Source organism: Vipera berus (assembly GCF_964194415.1).
Source record: "Vipera berus genome assembly, chromosome: 6".
In the NCBI taxonomy this organism is placed as follows: domain Eukaryota; kingdom Metazoa; phylum Chordata; class Lepidosauria; order Squamata; family Viperidae; genus Vipera; species Vipera berus.
The window spans coordinates 71080442-71101179 of NC_138208.1; the positions used below are offsets into that span (position 1 = coordinate 71080442).

Genomic DNA, 20738 nt, shown 5'->3' on the forward strand with positions numbered 1-20738 from the left:
AAATGCTTCATACAAATAAGGTAATTCAAGAGAGGGGGCAAGTGAATTGCAGTGGGCCTTGTCTTGCTTTAGGTTCAAGGTTCAAGCCTAAGCAAGACAAGGCCTGCTGCAATTCACCTGTTCCTCTCTTGAGTTATCCTGCATTGAATTGTTCCCTGCAGCAAGTTGGCCAGGGTGAGTTGTCCCATTCCGATCAGAGACGAAGCAATCAATAGGTGGGAGTGTATGGTAGAAGTGAATGATATGATCAGCAGTAGAACTTAAGAATTTGGTCTTTGTCCTGTCTCAGATGTGAGTTTTTTTGGATTGCTAGTACTGGCACTTTGTGATTATATATCTCTGCTTGGTTACAGATTCTAAAATGGGAACTATCTCTACTGTAAGGCTTGCATTTCTTAATAGTAATGTCTTTATTATTTTCATAGAAAAAATTAATTCCTCACAGTTCTCTAGTTATCTCACTATTTGAACTGTTGCATCTAAGTCTATATATATTTCTAATAGCATCTAATAGTCTAATACTATTTATTGATTTGTATTTTCAGTGCTAGCACGGAAATCTGTAGTACAAAATGTCAGTGAATCCATCAAAGAAATCCTGAAAAATGAATTTAGGAGAATGGTAGAACTAGAGGTAAGTGATAGACAGTTTGCTCTGTGCAGATCATTATATGAGTTAAAGACATTTTCATAGAAATAATTGATGAAGGTGGGAGTAGCTTGGATGTTAACTGATAACTGACAACTGAATCCTAAATGTGTGCATCTTTGCATGGTGCCATGTAGTATGGTGGGTATGGCCTATTCTTTGCTGATCCAAGAAGTCTCAGAGCAAGCTCTTGAATCTGCTTCTGTAAATATGATTAAAACAACAGATAAAAATTAAATCAGTTCTACTTTACAAAACAAACAATTGCTATATTTTTTCCAGTATACCAGTCAAAAGTGGGATGTGATTATAATTTGCAGAAATATTTAGTTGCAACCCTTAGACTGCAGACATTGCACACAACTCATTTCCCGCTATCATAATACCCTCAGATGAAATTCAGGGACAAAAACATCCATTTTCAGTGGTGTGCTTTTCCTGTCTTTCCCCCCTAAAATAATTGATTAGCTGCCTTCCAAAGTTCCCCTTTCTCTAATGAATTGAAATACTTTGGCTTGCCTGCTTTGATTACATCATTGTGTCAACTGTTATACCTCCTGCAAATCTTTGTGTCTGATGGTTGATCCAGTTTTGTGAAGAGGTTAAGATAGCAGGCTACAAACTGGGAGTCTGTGAGTTCTAGTTCTTCCTTAGACAGGAAGCCAGTTGAGTGACCTTGGGCCATTCAATTTCTTTCAATCCTAGGAAGGAAGCAATACAGACCACTTCTGAAATCTTGCCAAGGAAACTGCAGGGACCTGTCTAGGCAGTTGCCAAGGGATCACACTGACTCAAAGGCATACACACACACACCCCTTTGTTAGCTGGAAAAAAAATAGATTTCTGATGTATCATATTCACTGTGGGTGTGTTCTGTTGCTTAGAGTTGCTTAGTTCTACAGACTAATAGAAAACCACAGTGATTGGAGAGCACAGATGCAGTTATTTTTATAGGAGCAACAAAAAATGCTTTGTAAAGGCCATTTGCCATCTGATATTAAAAGTAAAAATCAGAAAACAGAACAATCTTAAGAATGCACTCTTTGTTGCATCAGTGCTTTCTTCATAAGAATGACAACTTTATCTTATAAAATAAAGTAGATAAGAGGCATTTGAAAGTATGAAAAAATGCTGTAACTGAAAACAACAGAGAATTCTGAGATATTTGGCAATTAAAAGATACATATATTGAAACCTGATCACCAGTTCTTAGCTGTATTAACAATCTTATTCCTAACAGATTAAAAATACATCTGTATAAATACGATTCTCAGTAGAGGTATTGAATATGGATATCTTTCTCTCTTTTTTGTATCATAATGGGTAAGTCTGGATTCCACACAACATCTTTTCATTTGTGATTGAGATCTCAGCTGAATATTGAAATCTAAAATCCTGTTTAAGCAGGTTGCTGACATCTGTAATGGCTAGGATCAGAACAAAGCAAATTGAAAGTAAATTTAGATGCTTCTGATCACCCAGGTAGCAGACTAGAGAATAGAAATTCAAATTATGTTGGGTGGAATTTCTTAAACTCCTGGATTTAACCTTGAGTAGAGTTTCTGATTTTAGAAATGTTCAGAAGTGTGTTTGCACAACTAAGTTAGTTCATTAGATGCACACATTTCTGAAATAATGTGATCTGGCCTTGGTGTCAACATTACAAATTCTAGTGTAACAAACACTCTCTTTTCTTTGAAAAGGTTTCTTGGAAACGTCCTCTGACACAAACATCTATGGTCCAAATGTTAAACTGGGATTAGTTATAGGAAAGAAAAAAATATCCCCAACACTTTAATTTACATCATTCTGTTTCTAAGCAAAATTCAACCTTTTAGTTATAAGGTATTTGAAAATTTATGTTTCATTATATAAGCTTGTCTGCAAGTCACTGTCTCCAAGGGAGAGTAAAAATTTGCCTTCTTAGTTTAATGAAAGCTGTAAATTGGTATTATAGTTTGGTTGAGGGTCATTTGTGTTCCTACTTATCTGCCTTTATGGATGCCCATTATTGTTGATGATATTGCTGGAATTCCAACTCTTTAAAGCAACCCTATCCTTTTTTTCAGGGATCAAATCAAATTCAGGAATCATGCATACAATTATAAGTAGACATGTATCTAATATTTATGTATGATATAGAAAAGATACCTAAATGAATGTAAGCTGCAGCAATAATAGGTAGTGTGGGGGGCATAGGCACCAACGTAAGTCTTCCATAGCATTTATTTTCTGAAAATAATCGATGTATGTCCTGCCAGTCCTATAAGATTAGCTCCCCTTGAGCTCCCCTTGAGCAAACTCCGTCACTCAAATTTGTAAACAGAATTGAACAAATATTTTTGAAATTCTTGCTTTTTTTACTCCTTCTGCATACCTGTATACCCAGTTTCCCCTTGATTTACACTGAAAGCCTCTGATGAATAAAATTTGAGCTCCAATCAGTTTACAGTCTGCTGCATTTTTTAAAACCAATAATGCACATAGCCTTCCATGCTTGGTTTGTCCTCTAGAAATCATTTATCTTAAAGCAAGAAGTCATATTTCTGTGCACTTAACTCATGTTTGCATTATGATTGAATGGTATGATTGCCTGTTTTCTCTCTTGGGCAGAGAATAGTTTCCATTCCTAATTACAGCAAGGTAAATCTTGACTGCACTCACCTCCCTCAAGAAAGAGATTTATGTCTTGCAATGGAATTTTGCCAAGATAGCTATGTTTTGAAATTAACTGCTGTGCAGCTTAATAACCTCTACTAATGACTTGTTGTCAGATGGCTTGGAAATGCATTCCCTAGTGTGAAACTCTTGCAAACAAACTTGGCTTGATGTTAAATTGGTTTATGCAAAGTACAATTCAATGGTAAATATTTGTGTGGATTCCATGGTTTTGCTTTTCCATGGTCCTTTACATTTTGTGTTATGGCTAACAAGAGGTTTTTTTTTATTTGGGGTTGTGCAAGAGAATCTTACTTTTTAATGCAACACCATGACAATGTATGCTTTAGAAGACACAAACACATGTGGCTGCAATTTAACATTAATGATTCAGCCTTAACGTAAGAAGCACAAAATATGCAAAATTGTAAACTTTTATTAGAACAGTGCCTGGCAGAGAAAAGAAATGGCAAATTATGGAATCATAATGGTTACATAAATCTATGGTTCTGTTGCAAGACAATTAACTCACAGATACTGGATTTATTTATGTAAGTTTAGAACAGGTTGAACATTCTAGATTTAATTTCAAAGAAAGAAATAGTGCAACAAAAAGCTTGGTAAATTACATGTCAAATGATTAAGGCATGATCCTTCTTTTAAAACATTTTTTGTAGTTGTTACTAGTATTCAATCACCTGGCTTAATGGGAAGTCATGATTATGAGAAAAGTGTGCCACAGTGTCAAAACACAAAAGTCTACTATGCAAAAGCTGCATTTAGGCACTCCTGAAAACATGTATGAAGTATGCATGAGAAAGCATGTTATTTGAGTAGCAACTTTAAATTAAACATTATTTCCTGGAGCCATATGAGCCCAGAGAAAAAAAAACATACTTCATTAAGTAGTTACTATCCACCTTTGACATGAGCACTCCCCTGCATTCTAAAATTATCTTTTCCCCTTTGAACCTGAATTGCTGCATAGCCCTGTTAACTGTGACTTAAGAACCATGGGTGATTAATGTAGCTTGATCCATCCCTTTATGTTTCAATGTCGGAGACAGTCCTCCAGCTCACGAAATGCCTGTCTATATAGACAGATCTTTATAGACAGATCGCTAACCTTCTGACAACATCTGGAAAAAATGCAAAATTGAAAAGCCACAATAATTTACTGAACAGATTGGCTGGAACATCCTGGGATGCTGACGCTAACATTCTACAAACAACAGCCTTGGCTTTGGTTTATTCCACAGCTGAGTATTGTGCCAGCATGCGCCCACACCCAAATGGTCGATGTCCAACTCTGCTAGACAATGCACATCAACTCTGGCACACTGCATCCCACTCCTGTGCTCTGGTTACAGTACTTAGCAATATCATACTGCCCCACATTAGAAGATAACAAGCTCTCATCCTGATATGGTTAAAGATGCTGAACAACAAGACCCTCCCTATTCACCAGGACACAGGTCTGCAACCCGCGGCTCCGGAGCCGCATGCGGCTCTTTCAGCCGTCTCCTGCGGCTCCCAGTCCTCTGCCATGTGCAGTCCCCCCCCCAAAAAAAAGTGGGACTAAAAAATTTCAACCAATTAATTCAAATATGCAGGGTAGGTGCATATCTCGCTTTGGCTCCACTCTTCAGTCAAACCCTGTGCTGCGCATGCGTACATGTATGCGCATGCGCACACATTTTTTGCGGCTCCCAGTTTTTCCTTTTGTGAGGGAACCGGTTCCGAGTGGCTCTTTCACTGTTTCAGGTTGCTGATCCCTGCACCAGGACAATGCACAGCCCGTCACAAGATTGAAATCTCACAGGCCAGCATGGAAAACAGCTATTCACTTAACATTTACCCAGTTTAATCCTGAGAATGCCTGGAGAGAGGAATGGTCCAAGTGGTTCTTGTGGCTTGACCATTAATAATCCCTCTACCAAACCATCTGGCTTTAACCTATCTCTCTCTGTCTGGTTGAAATTGAACAGAATTAGGTGTGATACTGGAAGAAGTGCCTCTGCTCTGTATCAGTAGAGATGGAAGGATTCCCCTTGTTGTGATTGTGGTGCTGATATGCAAACTATTAAACATATTGTGCAACATTGCCCATGACATGTGTTCTCTGGTTCCCTAGAAGATCTCCACAAAGCAATGCCAAAGGCAATTGCCTGGATAGCTGAATTGGATATCCAGTTGTGAGGCCACTGCCATACCCTGTAGAAGTTTTGTATAACATTATGTGGATTCTTTTCTGTCAATTTCTCATCATACGCTAATGGTGGCTGAAGAAATTCATTACCACAACTAGTGCACAGAAATCTTTCTATAAAAAGATTATGCAGTGCAGAAAATAGTGCTACTTTTAGGGATTTAAAACTCTCTTATTTTTAATATAGGTGTATACGCTTTCTCCCAAATTCTCTTTTCTGGTGACCTCGGGGCCTTTTGTTTACACGGCAATTGCTGTCATCAATGTCTTGGTGAACAGCAGCCTTCTTTATGGTGAAACACCTCTCATTTCATCCCTGCAACCATCTCTTCCTGCTCCTGCTCTCCAGTTCCAAGTGCAAACTGGTAAGCCCCATCACTTTTGTACTGTTTCTGTGCTAAGAAAGAATCATGGACTTTTGACGATCCAAGATTTGTTAAAGGGAAGACACTTGAATTTAGGGTTAATACACTTTGAACCTAAGATATGTGCATATGTTCAAAAATAATATTACTTAGATCTGCTATTGATAGAAAATTCAGTATATAAATGAAAAATGGAGAATAGAAGTTATTGTCTCCAAGGTGATGTCATATATATTATTTCATTCCTGCAATTTTCATTCACCTGGTGATGAACTTTTTAACAAAGAACATTGGGAGGTCCCCAAATCTTCATTAGCCCAGGGCATTCTTTCTACTGTCCCTAATAGATAATACAGGCATGAATGAAGGAATCAGTGGAAGAGAGGTGCAGCGGTTTAGCATTCATGCATGAAGTTAGTATAAACATGGCAAGATGCTAGAGAGATATGAGGATGAGTCTACAATAACTTGCATTAAATTGGTTATTAGTATTCATTATCTTGTATACATGGCTAGGTGATATAAATTAGATAAACAAAAACTGTGTTGCTAGATTTTACTTGAGGGGTGAATTATAGAACTGGAATATCAAATAAAGTATTGATATTGCTTGGATTTCCATAACATACTAAACCAGAATATGGTATGTGTGACTTTGGCTAGCCATTGCAGATTATAAATCATAGTTCATTATTTAGAATCTTATGCATATCCAACTATTTGTGGTTTGTTTCCATTAAATCATGATGTAACCATGATGTATGAAACAGGTCTTTGTGGCTAAAGACTGTTCCTACTTTCCAACCTTAGAATAGATTTCCCATCTCCAGCCAGAATTACTAAACTTAAATCTAGTAACACAAACATTTAATTTTCTGCTTCTAGTCCTTCAATTTGTACCTCGAAGTATTGACATTGGGTTCTGTAACTTCAGCCAGCGCATAGAAAAAGGACTGAGATTTGCCTTTGAGGAGGTGAGAAAGCACCATCAGGATATTTCCAACTTCACTGTGCAGGTGAGACAAGCATCTCCTGAAATGGAAACTGCATCTTCTCTCTCCTCTGCTTTCCCCAATGCTGAATTTTACAGTGATACTAACCACAAAGATGTTGATGATTGTTACGCTAACTACATGTTGAAATGTTTTCAAATGTTCTTTCTGACATGGTCTTTTCAGATACTAAATATAACTCTGGGCCAGCCTAAAGCAGTGTTTCGGCAAGGCCCCGTGCAAATTATGTTTGCCATTCAAGAGAAGCGTGGATTCCTGAATGGGTCTGAAGTTAGTGAACTGCTAAGAAACCTCTCTGTGGTGGAGTTCAGTTTTTACCTGGGCTTTCCAGTGCAGCACATTGCAGAACGTGAGCATACTTGAAATTATTTTTATTTATTTATTTTATCTATTAATCAAATTTATGTCTTCATCTCATAAGAAGTGCTTTGGGCAGCATACAATAATCAATAAAAACATACTAATAAAAACAGTCATTTAAAAATTATAAAATTCAGCATTAAAATGGAGATAATTAAAACTAAACCATGTTAATAACCCTAAGCATAGAGAGGGTGAGTATATCCACCTCAGTAACCAGATCTTGAGAAGATTCCAGAATATCAAAAGGGATGGAGCTGACTTAATTGTGGGGAGGAGGGATGTTCCATAAGTCTGGCACCATGGCAGAGAATGCCCACCACCTGGAACCCACCAAATATAGTTCTCTGGCAGATGGTATCCATAGCATGCTCTTTGCCAGATCTAATGGGCCAGGCTGATATAATTGGAAAGAAGTGGTCCCTCAGAGAGCCCAGTCCCATGCCATAAAGTGCTTTAACAGTTAAAACCAACAGCTTGAGTTGGACCCAGAAGCAAACTGGCAACCAGTCCTGCTCATGTAGCATCAGAGGTACAATACAGATAGTCCTAGACTTACCACACTAATGGAGCCTGCCCATTACTGTTGGAAGTTCAGATCTTTGTTAAATGAACTGTGTCATTAATGACCTCCCCATCCCTCTGCTTCCCAATGCATACATTAACTCCTGTGGGGTTGCTCAGGTATAGGGGAGACCATGGGAAGCCTGTTCTTCAAATAATTCCAAGCTGGAAGCCTTACCACATTATCTATCAGCTAATCTATGTCTTGATATCACCTTTAAAGTGCTATATTTTGTACCTCTTTATGTTTAATATGCCTATGAGTTTATCTGTCTAGAGTTTATTATCTTGGTCTCCTGCTTTATTTTAGTTGTAAACTGGTTGTTAGCCATGAAAAAAAATCACCAAATTGTATTTAATTACTTTTAATTGCATATAAATTAAATTAAATTAAATTAAATTAAATTAAATTTAGTTTATGTCTTGGCCCTGTCTAATTCTTGGTCCCAACTCCCAGCATGCATTCTAAACCTAAGTGCAGTCTTCATCCTAATAAGGATGGACAGCTGGATGGACAGCTTTGATTAGGAAGTGTGAAGTACATAGCATTAATCTTTCGTTTTAACCTTCAAAAATAATTTCAAGAAGATTGAAAGGTGGGCATCTTCAGTCCCAACAGCACCTTTACCATTACATGGCCAACTTTTGATTGCATTGGGGGGGGAAAAATAGTAAGATTAATTTTAGGCCAAAACATGGAATAAAGAATACATTATTTCATCATAGAATTTTACACATTGAATCAGATGCCATTATTGTTTAATGCCACTTTATATATACATGTACAAGATTCTGGAAAATAATATGTTTAGGCAGCCACTGTATTTGTCTAGACAGGAAGTTTACCCATTATATGCAGCTTGTTAATTTTATACAATTTCTTCCCTCTCCGGTATTTTTCTAATATGAAAGCATATAGTAATAGCTCTGTGGGATTTAAATTAATTTAGTTTAATGGTCAGAACATAAAACTGGTGGTAATTATTATTTTGGTCAATTGATTTTTCCCTAGGACGGTGGCCAAGTTATTTCATTGTTTTACTATGAATTCTAAAATGCTCTCTTGATTCTGGTTTGTTGTCTCTCTGGGTCATCCTTTTATATGTATTTATTTACCCCTTCTTTCATTTTTTTAATTTTCCAGCTGTTTATTACCCCCAATTGAATACATCACACTTGATGAAATCTTCTTGGGTAAGAACAGGTATGTATCATAAAACTAAATAATCTTTCCACATGATATTATCAGAGTAATAGAGAATATATAATTAATATTTCCTTATATTTTTCAAATGCAGATATGAATAGCAATGGCCAAAGTCTCCTTTGCTTTCCTTGAAGTTGATGCAAAGGTGATCAGCTAAGATTTCAATAATGGTCTCCATTATCCACCATTCCCCTCACGAATTCTTCCTCTTTTACTGACCATTGGCCAAGGGAATAATGTTAGCCAGTTGGAGGAATAGCAAATGGCCTTTGACAGCCTCTTAGCCTGTGATACTTTCTGAGTCGGTCTAATTATGAAACCCCTTTCATAGAGCAAAGTGAAATGCTTAAAATTTATGGCACAAGAAGTGTGCTTTAATTCCCTAGAACAGAAACCTTCTCAAATGAATTATTTCTTAGTACAGATTATTATAATTTCTACTTTTTTCAGTCCTGATAATGATTAAACATCTATAAATGGAAGATATAATGGTCTGTGAGGCATAACATATAGGACCCCTGCAAGATATTTCAGTTTAGTTACAGATGCTCCATTGTCTCTCTAATGTGTAATTATGTGAAATCACAGTGTATACAGTATAGCTGTCTGCACTTTATTCCAAGAGAGCAGGAGATGCCAATGCTGGAAGCAAGAAAATTTTGATCAATAGGCCTATAATCAAAATATTGTGCAGTTGCCTTCCACATCCTAGGTCAAAAAGTGAATGGAAGAAATCCATGATAACATAGGAGTGGGAGGAAGAGACATAACATTTAAACTCTGGGTCAGATATAAATATGACTTGATTCCAGATTCTCCAGGTGGTGATCTTCGTTACCAGAGCTTCTTTGGTACCTGTTATAAAAGCAGCTTATTTTTTCTGATGTTTGTTCTTCACTGTTCCACTCCAAACTCCTGAATTTTCAGAAGATAAATTTTCTAGAACAGACATTTCTCTCTGTATATGAATGAAGCTTTGACAGTCTGCCACTGAGAGGGGTTGATGAAATTGATCATCATAATGTCAAGATACAGGATGAGTACTGCCACATCATTACAGAGGGAGAAATTGAATAAAGCAAGCTGTTCCTTATTCTTTGAAATGCATAACTCCATACTCAAAATAACATGAATAATTTTGCTTCCTTTTTGGGTTGAGAACATCCCTTCACATGTAAAAAAAATGTCTAGTGAAATATGTGGGTATAAAAATATTATTTTTCAGCACAAATATTATTTTTCAGCAGACCCATATTTGTGTAAGTTTGAATTATATACTAGATAACCCTGTGTTATGCTTTGAGAGAAAGGCAGTGCAATGTGATATGATAAGAATCTTAGGCCAACAATGTATTTTTACCCAAATCCTGGACAGTCCTGTGATCATTTAAGAAGAGTATATATCATAAATTTTAAAAAAATATTGGTAATGGTAAATGAACTTCAATAATAAGTCAATATTTGTTTACCTAAGCCAGACATGTCAAACACAAGGCCCGGGGCCCAGATCCGGCCCGCGAAGTGGTTTCATGCGGCCCGAGAAGCCATCCTGGAAACAGTGAGGGAACGGCCCCCACTGCCTTGGCCCTGGCCCAGAGACCCTCCTTCCGCCAGAGACCCTCAGATCTGTCCCACTCCTGCCCAGGCCCCCATAGGCACCCTTGATGTGAACGATGTAGAGCTGGCCATGCCCACCCAGTAGGCCATACACACTTTAGCCATGCCCACCCAGTAGGCCACGCCCACCCAGGTCATATCCACCCGGCCCCCTGAGGGCAACTGCAATGCTGATGCGGCCCTCAGTGAAATTGAGTTTGACATCCCTAGCAGATAAGTAGAATGACCATGGGCATTCAAAAAAGCAGCAGGAGTGGGAGTGACTTCTGGCTTCCTGCTGGCTTCCATATTAACTTTGTTTATCAGAAATCACAATCTTTCACCTGCAAGCCTAGCGAATATGTACAAAGATAAATCTGTTAAATGCTGGAAATGTAATCAAATACCAGGTTCGTATTATCACATGTGGTGGACATGTCCCAAAGCAAAAAAAAATATTGGAATAAAATATACTTATGGTTGGAAGCAATGATAAAACAACATATAGATTTAAAACCAGAGATATTTTTATTGGGCATGTTACCAGGAAACTATAATAAAGGTTAGCTGATAAAAACAGAGGTTAGAAAATTGGAAATATGAGAAAATGTGGATTATGTGAGGAAGATTTACAATGGATTAAAAATACTTTGATTGTTATACAATTAATGTTAATGTGGGAAATACTATTTTTAATAATATGATTGCTACTTCTTAGTGTATGATTGTATTTTGATAAGATTATTAAGAATGTGTTGATTATTATATTCTAATATATGTATACCTAGACAACACACTGTTCAATACAGAAATGGAATTTTTAAGATGATGATGATGATGATGATGATAATAATAATAATAATAATAATAATAATAATATAATAATAATAATAATAATAATAATAATAATAATAATAATAATCACAATCGCATGACCTTGGGGATACTGCAGTTGCCAGAACTTTGCAAATAAAACTGGTCTGAACATTGTGAAAAATTCAGTTCCACAGGAGCAATAGCTCTAAGATTTTTTATACATTTTTTAAGTTAGTGGATTTTAGGTACCTTGATTTAAAAACTGTTGTAGTATAACACATTGTTTGGGCTAACCTGAGGGTACAAACTGACAAAGAGATAAACACAATGAGAGTTTTAGCAGTAAATACATATGTTTTGAATAATGAATCGTTCATTTACTGGAAGAGTTCCTGATATGAACAAATATGCAAGGAAGCATTAGTAGGGTTGAACCTTATTTGGCAGTAGTATTTGTGTTCACTCTTTAATGGTTTAGTTTTGCACTAAACAGTTAATGATTTTTAACAGTTTGTGGTGTAAAACAACAACTTGGAAGGCAGACACTGCAAATGTCCCTACTAGTTTGCATAAAGAGAAACAGAGAAAAATGCACTATCACAAAAATGGAGAGGCAGATAAATTTAAACATCTGCATGCCCAACAGAAAACTATCTATTGCAGAGGTTAATTCCATGATGTAATTTTTAGATCCAAAGTTAAAGATTAGTAAGGATCAATACAGAAAATATCTAGTAGGTATGGACATTGAATTTTTGGAAAAAAGATGTGAGAAATAAAAGTACAATTTATGATCCTCGTGGTTTGTATGAGAGCCAGTTTGGTGCAGTGGTTAAATTATTAGACTACAAACTGGGTGTGTTGTAGTCCCGCCTTGAGAACTAAGCCAGCTGGCTCATGTTGAGCCAGTCAGCCTCAGCCCCATGAAGTAAGCAATGGCCAACCACTTAGAGAATTCCTGCCAAGAAAACTGGAAGGATTAGTCCAAAGTTGCTAGGAATGAAGACTGACATAAAGGCATGCACACATGCTCTTTTTCCTAATTTTTATGTCCTTTATTCTGGTCAAAGTTCTATAAAGTAATGGGAGTTGGCAAAACTTTCACATACTAGCCATCATCTAGTGATTACTGTGCAAGAAGACATAGGTGTCAGAAAACACAAATACTTCTAAAATGACTAGAATCTTACAGTACATGATTATCACATTTTACAAAATTTCAGTTATTCCCATGCATTCACTATAAAAACTGAAATTTCATGACATTTCAGGTGAGAATGCCTGCCTCTTATGAGTCTTATAAAATTTCAGCTATGTTAAAAATTATTTAGTATGAGGATCTCAATGGCCTTCTGGAGATAGTGTAGGCATAAGCACCTGGTGGCACTATTTTCCATCCTTTAAATGATTAAAATCTTTTAAGAAGAGACTAGACAATCACTTGTCTGAAATGGTATAGGTTCTCCTGCTTGAGCAAGGGGCTGGACTAGAAGACCTGCAACGTCCCTTCAAATTCTATATTCTATTCTATTCTATTCTATTCTATTCTATTCTATTCTATTCTATTCTATTCTATTCTATTCTATTCTATTCTATTCTATTCTATTCTATTCTATTCTATTCTTCATTCCTCTATTCTATTCTATTCTATTCTATTCTATTCTATTCTATTCTATTCTATTCTATTCTATTCTATTCTATTCTATTCTATTCTATTCTATTCTTCATTCCTCTATTCTATTCTATTCTATTCTATTCTATTCTATTCTATTCTATTCTATTCTATTCTATTCTATTCTATTCTATTCTATTCTATTCTATTCTATTCTATTCTATTCTATTCTATTCTATTCTATTCTATTCCATTCCATTCCATTCCATTTCATATTCTATTCTATTCTATTCTATTCTATTCTATTCTATTCTATTCTATTCTATTCTATTCTATTCATGAAACTTTTAAAACCAGATTCTTCATCAAGTACTTCCTGGTGTAACATTTATCAAAGATATAGTTGCCATTTCCCAAATAACAAAACTTTTCTTTACCATTTTGAATATTATTCTAATGACAAATGTTTAGCTTACCTATGATGTCAAGGTGAACATTTCAAGCATCTTTTAAAAGCATACCTCTTTTTCTATCTAAATGTTTATTTCAACTTAGTTGTTCTGGGAGTTATCAACCAGAAAGTTGAAGAGGAAGTTTTTCAGGCTGAGATGGAGCGAAAGCTAGCCCAGTTGTTGAATGAGGCTGTTGGCCCAGGGCGGAGATGGAGAAGAGCAACTTTTGCTGGGAAGAACATTGTGCAGGTATTTCAAAGAAAATGGGAGTGAAGCTTAAGTTGGGAAAGACATCAATAATAGTAAATCATTAACATCCAAATCATCTTTTTTTGTATCTTTCTCATGCCCCGAATGCTTTGAATTTCATTTTATTAGTGCTGCTTTTTTGTTTGCTGGGGTTTAAACAGTATTAACTGTGACATGCGTAAGCAGAATTTGAATTTGAATTAATTATGCTGAGTACAGGTTTGTTTCATGTTCTTTTGTTAGTGTTCAGTAAATGAAATTTTTTGCTTGTTATTCTTTGGCTTTCTCTGCTGTTATTCTCAACTCCTCTCATTCTCCAAAGATACTAAGATGATGTCAGGATTATTTTTCTCCTTACCAGAGTGTCACGTACAGTTACATTAGAAAATAGAATAATGTGAATGTTTCCATGAACAGGAAGGAAGTCAATAATCAGAAAAACTATAACAGTTTGCTAGATACTTTAGAAAAATGTAGTTTTTCTTATTTTCCCCCTTAGCCATGGAAGAGGGAGAATGAAAAAAAGAGAGGGGAGGGAACAAAAGGTTTGGAGAATGGTAGTGTTTCTTCTCCTGGGTTTCTTGGTGTATGCAAAATTGTGAGCAGATGGTTTTAAGATTTCAGTCTTGGACCACAAGCCATCTTTCATATTTAACTTTAATGTGGTATTCAGACTTGTTATTAAATATTTATAACTAATTTGCAAATATTTCCACATTGATGAAACGTAGCAAATATTTCTGCAGGTTGGTGTTTTTTTTTAAGTCCTTCTCAATTTATTTCTTCTTCATGGTTTAAATTTCCATTTCTAAGTTGTGATGTTAGATTTTATGTTCTGTTGACTGTGGATTTTACATTATTTGTTAGTAATTTACCCTGAGCATCTTAGGCAAATTTGGTTGAAAAACAGATGAATACTCTTCCTTTCTGAATTTTAACCAATTTTGCACCAATTCTTCTGACATCATCTTGTGTTTTATGTATTACCTGGATAATTGTCTGTCACTGGCCTGGTCTAAACACAGCGATAATAATTTAATAATTTAATTTTCTGTGAATGACCCTTCTCATCTCTTCCCTCTCCTACTCCTATGACAGTGTGAAGGAGACTGGAAGCAACCATTTTCAAGCTTAAGTAATTATGGTTTATAATTGCATTAAAACCAAGAAAGGTCGTCTGTTTAAACTGTAGCTTATTGAAATAAATCACAACTAGAATCTTATCATTTATTTTTCTGTTGCGATGAGCGACCGGTCAGGGTTCTGGCCTCAACTCTTAGAGCCCCGTGACAGGGGTGAGAATTTAGAGGGACCCTCGCAAGGGTGAACACCTTGAATATGGAAGGATCTTGCCCTTTGCCACCGACCCAGTGTGCCGGACGTTCCAACGGTCACACTTGGGAACTGCGATGGCTCAGGAGCAGAGTCCTAAGACAAACTGAGGCACCAACACAAGTTTGTTCAAGGTGAGAGAGCACAGAGTGCCCGGGGTGGATGTTTTTGCCCCCGAACAGCTCCGGACACCCTCCTTTTATTAGGCTGTTTCATTTGGGAGGGGGAAACACACTCATGAGGGAGGTCAAAGGAAAACATAACTCATTGTATACAACTGCTAATGAAGAGAGCAAAGGTCATCACAGGAAACAATAAAGCATAGCTTATCATATTACAAATGCTAACAGAGAATACAAGGGTTGTCATCAGTCAGGAAGGCATATCTTAACTTGAAAGGCATGACTTGAAAGGCATGACTTGAAACATAACTTGAAACATAACTTGAAACATAACTTGAAACATGGACAATTATAAAAGACAAGTCTTGTTATAAATGAAGCAGGGGACAAAGGTTTATCACAGGAATGCAGACTTCATAATTATAATTGGGGAAAGGCAGAGGTTTTATCTTGAAGCAAGGACAATTATAAAAAACAAGTCTTGTTACATACAAGTGTAAAGAGATTTATCACTACAACTCAAGAATGCAAAACTGTATAACTTTTAATATAGAAATCAAAAGGGTCTTTTGGAGTCTGGGATAACTACAACTCCTCCTTTTCTGTTTTTTAAGGCCAATAATTGAGAAGGCCCCTCAATGTCCAGAACTTTCTCTTCTAGGATACTTACGCGGGAAAAAGAGAAATCCTACGATACCTCCTGTGCTGGCGTCAGTGTTCCTTTCAAAGAGTGTTGGTGTGAGGGTGCATCAGTCTCTGGGTCAGAAGTGAATTCTAAAAGAGGATGTTTGTATTCACTGTCAACAGTGTGTTTCATCAACAGAATGTCATCGCTAATGCTGCTCAGCCTTCGTTGTAGAAAATCTAAAAGTTTACCCATAACACATGGGCCAATTGCACATGCAAGTAATAATAGAATTAAAGGACCAGCTATGGCTGAGAAGAGGGTGGTCAGCCAGGGAGAGAAGTTAAACATTCCTTGATACCAAGTATAATGCTGGGAGCGTTCCCTTTCTCTGTCTTTCAATCGTTTGTTTAATTCTGCCATGGAGTCAAGCACAATCAAAGAAATACTGTTAGTAATACTTCTGATAAAAATAGGCAAGACACAAGGTAAAATAATACATCCTAATACAATCATACTAATAAAAGCTACAATAGCTTATAAACCAGGTAATTTGGGAAACCAGGAGCTAAGTAATTTCTGAAAGTTGAAACCATTTCAAGTTTGGACAGGAACATGAGCTACAGAGTTCACATAGATGATGATGGTAGACTCGTTGTTAACAACAGGTTGTTCCTTCTGGGTCCATGCGATGGGCAAAAACAGTGTGAAAAGAGTCATTTTTGACTGGAACCAATGTCAAAGGTGTAAAGGACAGGATGGGATAGCTGGTGAAGTGGAGTTGACGTCTGGGGTGAGCTTTCAGATGGAATTGTGTTTTAGTGGCATCAGTCAGTGGTATTAAAGCTGAAAAAAGTCACAAACCATGCTGTCATCTTTAATGGGTTCTGCAGTTGTGTTTGTGGAGGCATGATACGGATGAACGTAGCGACCAGGGATCCACAGCACTTTGTCTGGCAGTTGAACTGCAGCATAGTCTCTGCCCCAGGTGATAAGGTCTGCAGGGCCTTTCCAAGTTAGGTCTGGAAGTTGTCGGTACCAAACCTGTGGCTTAGGGAGATCTGAAGAAGAAGAAGAAGAAGAAGAAAAATGCTGCTCTGCAGCTGTGGTTAAGGGATGGCCAGTCAAGTTTGAAAAGTTCAGAGTGTAGAGGCAAAGGTTAAGAGTTTCTGGCATTGCTGGGAGGTTGGGGTTTCGTTTTCCCCTGTTCTGATTTTTATAGCGATCTAAAGCATGTTTCAAGGTTTGGTTAGCTCTTTCCACCAAGGCTTGGCCTTGGCTATTATATGGAATTCCAAATTTGTGTGTGATTTGCCAATGATGACAAAATTCTGCCATGGCTTGACTGCTGTAGGCAGGGCCATTATCTGTTTTGAATTCGTTTGGACATCCCAGCACTGCAAAGGTCCGAATACAATGATTAATTACATGTTTAGTGGCTTCACCCCTTAGGGGGGTGGCCATGATGAATCCTGAAAAGGTATCAATTGAAACATGCAAATACTTACATGGGGCAAATGGTGCATGTTGTGTGACATCTATTTGCCAAATTTGGCAAGGCTTCAATCCCCTTGGATTGACACCCATAGGGATTGCAGTGGCTTGTTTGCTGCAGGTTGGACATTGCTGGCGAATTGCAATAGCTTCTGCAGCGGTAATGCCAAACTGCTTCTGCAAAGCTTTGGAATTTTGATGAAAATATGAATGACTTTCCCAGGGGGTGAGGGGTTGCAAGGAACAGGCTGAAAGTCCGGAGGCAGCCTGATCTGCAACATTGTTTCCCTTTTGCAAAAAACCTGGAAAAGGCTGATGACTACGAATGTGAGCAACAAAAACAGGATGTTGGTGTTCAAAAAGCAAATTTTGCAAAAAAAAAGTTGTAACAAATCTGGTTGAATGGAGGGGGATAAATAAGATCCATAAATCACTTAAATTGTGTGATAAACATAAAAGCTATCCACAATAAGATTCAAAGGTAGAAAGGAAAAAGTTGACAAGCCAAAATTGAAGCAGCCAGTTCAGCTTTTTAGCTGACCGCTGGGGTGTTGTTTGCTTGGTTAGTGCGAACAATTTGCATTGCAAACGATAATCGGGTGGTGGGTGGCAAGAAACCTTGCCATGCCAATCAGCTAAGGAAAATTGCAATTCACTTGAGGTTTAAAAAAAAATGATTCCCAAATTTGCAAAGACATAGGCACAAAAAGAGTGTCTATCTCCAGCCCAATCAAGGCTTTCGTTCGGTGACAGATTTTAAAAATCAATTGAGCTAATTGTGCTTCTCTGGTTAAAATAGAAACTTTGGGCGTGTGGGATAAATGAATCCACTCCAAAATTTTCAATTGGTTAGCACATTGAACAATAGCAGCAGTAAATAGTCCAGGCGTGTTTAAAATAATTAACAATCTCAGAGCCTGTTGTAAGGTATAAAATCCACAGGCTAGTGCTGATTAAGGGAGGGAAATTCTCCCAGATATCACCTTCTATCAATGTGTCCTGCACACAGACACAAAAACATCAAAAAAAAAAAAACAACTCCACAAAAAGATCAGAGTAATTTCTTTTGGGTGATGTTTAACTAAAACTCAAAGAATTCAAAAACTTCTTTTGGGTGATGTTTAACTAAAACTCAAAGAATTCAAAAAATTCTTTTGGGTGATGTTTAACTAAAACTCAAAGAATTCAAAAAACTTGTCCAACAAAGAATCTCTCCACTTTCGAGTAAAAAAATTGCAAGCTGAAACTGCAAGAGTGGGCATCAAGTTTCACATCCACCCCCCTTTCTCAGACTGGAATTCCAAGCAGAGAGAAAAAAATGGTTAAAAGGACCAGCCACCCCCCCTCCTTCTGGCTGTCTCTCCCTTTCTCACTCTTAAAGTAACACAGCAGGGTTGGGGGGGTGAAAGAAACTTTACAAAAATCTCACCACCAAAAAAATAAAAAATAAAAATAGTTTGCTCTCCTTTACATGCATTTACTCTCACACATCATCCATGGCTTTTACAACAATAAAATCTGCAGTTTACTGTTCCTTTCACAGGCTTGAGGGCTAACACACTCACATTTACATCTCAGCAATTTAACTCATTCACTTCCATTCTGACTGCTTGCATAAACAATTTCACATACAAAAATTTCATTTCATACTTTCTCCAGACAAACCATACATTGTTAAATAAGGCCTTTTTGTTTGGTGTTATCAGAGAGGATTTTGACCCTCTTCCAAGTCTTGGAAATAACACAGAACAACACAGACAGACATATATACACAGATACTATTAAAACAACATTTATTTAAAACAGAACAAAACACACATATAAAACAACATTTATTTAAAACAACAAAACACACATATCAATTTGGGGTTTTTAGGCCAAAACAATAATCCAAAGAGCTAGCTAGATCTCAGACAGGTCCAGGCAGTTGAAATCAACAGGCGCGCCCCTGGACTTTACTGAGAACAGCTCGCCCCAAGAGGCTCTTTCAAGCCCCACATAAGCCAATTTTAACAGGAGTTCATTTCGGGCATATTCATTGTCTATTTGCCTTGTATTTTCTTCCTGCAATCTATCCACAAAGTCTGAATAAGCCTGATTGGGATCTTGATAAACCTTTGCAAAAGACATTTTAGCTTTTCCGTGAGGCTATCTTGTGGAAAGCTGCTAAAGCCCCTTCAAATTAAAAGCCTCCCTTGGGCTTTGAGCCTGTTGGTCATTAGTAACGAATTGTCCTGTGCCAAATAATTGATCCCTATTTACTCCTTGAGGTAATCCAGCAAGAATTTTTTTCTCTATTTCTGTTTTATTTATATTCAGATTCCCAAACAAGATATTGTGATAGAGTCAAAACCATGTTAGCTTACCTATACTTATTAAAAATCCCTGCACATAGTTGATCAATTCATGATGCAAGGGTGGATTGGTTAACCTCCGGCTGCTGGTGTTGGCAAAAAATTAACAGGATAACAAGATGACAAATCTTCCATGTTCAATTGTGCTGAGTTTCTCCTGGCTGAATCCTCATAAGGAGGGGGAGGCGGAGAAACTGAAAAGGCTTAATGAAAAAGAGAATCAGTGAAAAGTTCAGAGGGGTTAGAAGCATTAAGAGGAAAAGAAATGTCCCGGAGGCATGAGCTGCAAGCATAGAGTGAACAAAAGGTGCTCCTTGAGTGAGGAGAGAGATTTGGAGAAGGAGGAGGAGGGAAGGCGGGAGGGGGGGGTTTAATGGCAACAAGCTCAGAGGCTTTTTCCTCTTTGTCAGAGGGAGAGACAGGCACAGCAGGGCAAAGAGTAGAAGGAAGATTCTCCGGAGGCAGAGCAGAGGGGGGGACATGCACAGCAATAGGAGGAAGTTTCTCTGATTTTTCATAGGGTGGGGGCGGCACGGATGAAGGCGGAAGATCAGAAGAGTGATCAAGAGGTTTAGAGGTAGAAGATGTCAGATCTAAAGGAGATGGCAAAAGTTTTAATGCTGCCATCATTGCTTGCCATGCAGACAAAATGTCAGCAGCCGCCCTGGGATGACTGTGAAGATATTTACCTAGCTTTTCCCAGGTTATAACAGACAAAGTGCCTGATTCCAGATAAGCCAGACAATTTTTGTTAATATATTGTAAAAGTTTTGTTAAAAGTCTCTTTCCTACAAGATGGACCATGGTGCCATTGTGTTTTTGAACAAAATTAGCCTTCTGCATTATATTAAAAAGTTCGTCCCTATGACCTGACGAAACTTTGAAAAGTGGGGAGCCCATTTACTCACGAGTAAAAGCCTTCTCCGAGGTGCGTGAGAACAGGAATGCAGGCAGCACACCCCTGGACAGGAGTCGTACTGTGGAGTTGAAGCCGCGATCCAACGGACGAGCCCCCAGTTGTTGCGATGAGCGACCGGTCAGGGTTCTGGCCTCAACTCTTA

General features: G+C 37.5%; 1 protein-coding gene across 1 annotated transcript in view; it reads left to right on the forward strand.

The window, feature by feature from the left end:
* KIAA1549 overlaps positions 1-20738 on the forward strand; it is a 118931-nt gene that overhangs the window by 57588 nt on the left and 40605 nt on the right. Inside the window, exons 3-8 of the mRNA XM_081330358.1 lie at positions 546-634; positions 5704-5881; positions 6767-6897; positions 7060-7243; positions 8963-9022; positions 13605-13750. Coding sequence (XP_081186484.1) covers positions 546-634; positions 5704-5881; positions 6767-6897; positions 7060-7243; positions 8963-9022; positions 13605-13750 — 788 coding nt within the window. The remainder of the gene's footprint in view (positions 1-545; positions 635-5703; positions 5882-6766; positions 6898-7059; positions 7244-8962; positions 9023-13604; positions 13751-20738) is intronic.